The 4250-nt window shown below is 43.5% G+C and overlaps 1 protein-coding gene across 1 annotated transcript; it reads right to left on the minus strand.

Annotated features, from left to right (window-relative positions):
- Positions 1-585: 585 nt before the first annotated feature.
- On the minus strand, positions 586-2806 carry LOC139833348 (protein FAR1-RELATED SEQUENCE 5-like). The gene is made up of 2 exons (XM_071823600.1): positions 1228-2806; positions 586-1161 (listed from the first exon to the last, which is right to left on the minus strand). The coding sequence occupies exons 1-2, from the start codon at positions 2667-2669 to the stop codon at positions 705-707; spliced, it is 1899 nt and encodes a 632-aa protein (XP_071679701.1). The 5' UTR covers positions 2670-2806; the 3' UTR covers positions 586-704.
- Positions 2807-4250: the final 1444 nt, after the last annotated feature.

The raw sequence follows: 4250 nt of genomic DNA on the forward strand, positions 1-4250 counted from the left end.
ATGGATGCGTCTTTGACGTCTCGGTGGGGATGCCCACACCATTTTCCTTTGGGGTGGATAGATCTCTTTTCTGCTAGCATCTAATCTCGATCCGCCTCAGGTCAATTGGGATGTATGTTCGGGGGCATATGCTGTGAACTAGACATAACAGGTGTACTAATGGACTAAGGAACCTGGTGCTCGTCCGATCATGTACCAAGGGTCCTGATTGAAGCGGAAGTACCAGCCCTGTTAAATTTGTGAAAACGCCCCCGTGAGTTACCTTGCTCCTCAACGCATCCTGCAACTATTTGGAAAACCACCCATAACGCTGAACTCCCACACCTTCCACCTAGGATTTAATCTCGATTGTAATTTTTTTATGAAGGTGGATCTTGCTCCATGCTGTTGGGCAAAAGTACGCACATACATGAGGTTATGTATCAGGTCATGTTTCAGATGAATTTGTGTGCAACTTAATAAAATATTTCATACATGAGAGTTTTGTGAAACTGAAATAAATCCAACATAAATCCTTGAAGACTAAACCAGAACATAAAAAAAAATCTGAGCGAAGCATCAACACACTGCAGGACATCATGTTACTTCACGATTACATGCCTAGCCATTGCAGTAGTAGCAAATTACAAAGTACATCGACAAACACACGACATTATGTTACTTAAAAGTCTTGAAGGATGTCACAGTCAACGACGCAGACACGTTTATGTTTTCTTCGGACATTTCCGTGCATCATGGAACCCCACTTCTTTGCATAGGCCACACTGACGTGGGACTTTCAGATTTGGATCTTTTTTCTTCTTTTTCCCTGCTCCTCTTTTTGCATCATCTCTATGTCCCCTTATTCTCGCGCATGTGCCTCTTGAACAAGTATCACTAGCTGTCAAGACCGCAACTTGAGTTGGAATGCTCGTCCCAATAAATGTTTCCTGTTCTTCATGCCGAGTAGGTGGTACAGTCTGAAATTTCTGTACTAGAGATGATTGGAGGTTGCTCAAACCAGTGTTAACAAAGTCAATTACTTCTTCGGATGTTCTAGCATCCCTTATGATTTCTTCTACCATGTTTCTGGCGGTTGCTATCTTCCTCCTTATCGCCGTTTCAGCAGAGCTAATGGCATTTTCTTCGAGTAGGTTTCCTTCTCCATCATACACAGCATCTCTGTGAAAAGAATAAGAAAAGTGAGATACACGACTAAGAAATAATTCCAGGTGTATGGAAAAATACCTTTTGCACTTTTTCTCCCATCTTTTTAGAACATAAATACTTGGTAACTCATTTAGCTTTGAAGCCCTGAAGACACGTATAATATGCCGACAAAGAATTCCTTTACACTCAAAAAGTTTGCAGGAACACTTGGCAATCATGGTTGTGCTATCGAAATGGACTTCTCTAACTCCCCATGCATCGCTAACCTCAAATATTTTTGTCCCATCCACAATTGTTGTGGTCTGGACATCACAATCCTCTCTAGCTGCATTCACCCGTTTCTGAAATAAAGCGAATACCTCATGCGTGAATATCTCACTACCTTGCCTTTCTATTTCCCATGTTGTGAGCAGAGTAGGTGTTGTGTGTATACTTGAGTTGTCGGCTATCAACTCTTCCTGCCTTTGACATTGCAAAGCTGTGTCAAACCGCAGCCAAAACTCAACGTAAGCCAGCTTGCGGCCAACAAAACTCTTGAAAAAGGCATTTTCGCTCTCAGACCTCGAAGTGGTTCGAAGAATACCCGCCAAAGGAATGTCCATGAAATACGCCGGTATCCACGACTTTCGGAGATCAAACCGTTTTGCTAACCAAACATTGCCCTCTAACTTGAAATCAGATATAAGAGAATGCCACCTCTCCTCAAATTTGGCAGGTGTTTCAGATCGCCACACACACTTGTTGAGCCTCTCCCAGAATTTTTCGTCGCCTGCAACAGAAGGTTCCACCTTGTCACGAACTTTTTGCAGAATGTGCCACATGCACAACCTATGAACGCTATTTGGGAGAACAGCTCTAATCGCACCTGCAATACGAGCACACTCATCCGTTATGATTAATCTCGGTGCTATCCCTCCCATGGCTCTTAGAAAGGCCTGAAACATCCAAGTGTACTCCTCAATTGTCTCATCGGCTAGAAATCCAGCGGCAAAGAAAACACTTTGCATGTGGTGGTTGATGCCAGTGAAGGGTGCAAAAACCATGTCGTACTGGTTAGTACTGTATGTAGAATCGAAGGACAACACATCAGGAAAATGTTTGTAGTTTTTCCTGCTGGTCGCATCCGCCCAGAACAAACGCACCATCTTACCATGCTCATCGACTTCATATTCATAAAAGAATGCAGCATTGAGTTTCTTCATCCTGCCAAGCTGGTCCACTAGCATTTGTGCATCACAGTCCTTGATTTTATTTTTGAAGTCGTTGTAATAATTCTGAAAGTCTCTTTTTGTGCAGCCCACGCCATCAAACCCTCCATCACGAACATGAAGCAATCGATATGCTTTGCTAGGGCCGATGCTAGCTTTATGGCAATCATATAATACTCTCTTCGCCTTTTCATTGACTTGTCGGTTTGATCTGATCAAGTGTTGCTTGCTAGGTGACACTAGTTCATGGTTGTGCTGCTCAATAACAGAGACGATTTTATATTTTCCATCACAATCTCGTTTGACGTACATCTGAGCATCACATCCACACCTAGTCAATTTGATGACCTTACGTTTTTTCTTGTGAGGGCTAGCACTAACCGTACCTTTGGTTGACCGGTAACCTTCCCTTGCGCATTTGAAGCGCTTCCACTGAAGTACCTCCTTCACTATCAATTGCTGCCCACGGCGACAGAAAATCCAACGTGGTGCGCATATTGCTTGTAAAACTTCTCCGCGGACGAAATCTCTTCAAACAACATTCCTACTTTTGGCTTCATTTCCTCAGCACATTCAGGGATAAACAAAAAGCCCTACAGGAAAACCCAAACCCATGGTTAGCATCCCACGAACAATTTTCATAGAACTATTTATGAAGAACAGAGAACAATTTGCACCAAGTGATTGTTTGCTTTGTGAAGAACAGAGAAGCTTTGCAGTATACGCTTTAGAAAGAAAAAATTCAAAGGAAGGAATACTCACATCTTGAGAGAAGTATTTCCTCTTTTTGGGTGTGCTAGAAGTGCCAATATTCAGCATCGGGGAGTTGATCTCAGCAATAGAGTTTGCATCGCTCAAATAATCTGGCATTACCAAACTATTAACTGATTCCATTGCTACACAGCAAATTCGAAGAAGCTCAATCAGTAATACACTCCAAAGAAACATGACAGTAAATTAAATTGCAGTAACATTCGCACTATCTAATTCTACGCATCTGGAAAAATGCATGTGTAATAGCCTCCACATCAAGGTAAAATGTTTTGCGAATTTGCAGCTAATCAATTTCGTACCTGGTACATTTCGTGGACTTCCAGGAACAGACCCAACAGCTGATGGCGGTGGGCAGCTACTGTCTTCCATTCACTCGGTCCTCGAATGTCGCCGGAATGAGAGCGTATACAGTGATTTCCCCGATCTGAACCTTCCACGAGCTTAGCCGGCAACCGATGGCACGGCGACGACCACCTGCAGCCCTCGGCACGACGCCACTAACGACGGCTTGGCCTCGATCTGTAGGGATCTAGGTTGGGATGTTGGGCCGCGGCGGCGCGGCCGCCGTTAGGGACGGCGGCGGAGCTTATTTAGAACTAGGGCTGCTGTCTTTTGGAAGGGACAGGAGATTGAGAGCGACAGTGCCGTGGCCTGCTGGGGGTTTCCAGACATTTACAACAAAATAAGGGCGTTCGTGTAAGATTTACAATGGGTGGTAGCTGCTAATCTAGAAACCGCATATCTTACATCTGACGGTCCAGGTTCCTTAGTCCATTAGTACACCAGTTGTGGCTAGTTCACAGCATATGCCCCTGTATGTTCTGCACCCGAAAAAAAATCTAAGCGGTTCAAATTATACTCCAGGCAACACCCATAAAAGATAGATCTTTTGCATATTATAAATTTGAGATATGTAAATATATGTTTGAAATATATATTAAGGTGTATATCCAAGAAGATAAGCAAACTATGGCGATCCGAGCGATGCAAGGTTATCATATGAGTGTTAATTGAATAATCATGTGGCATGTCCCTATATCGAAACCCACACATCCAACGTCTCTCAACGGCAAGCCACCATACGGATGCCACTGAGGTGTGCCGTTAATTTATTTTGGT

The sequence above is a fragment of the Lolium perenne genome, chromosome 7, assembly GCF_019359855.2.
Source record: "Lolium perenne isolate Kyuss_39 chromosome 7, Kyuss_2.0, whole genome shotgun sequence".
In the NCBI taxonomy this organism is placed as follows: Eukaryota; Viridiplantae; Streptophyta; class Magnoliopsida; order Poales; family Poaceae; genus Lolium; species Lolium perenne.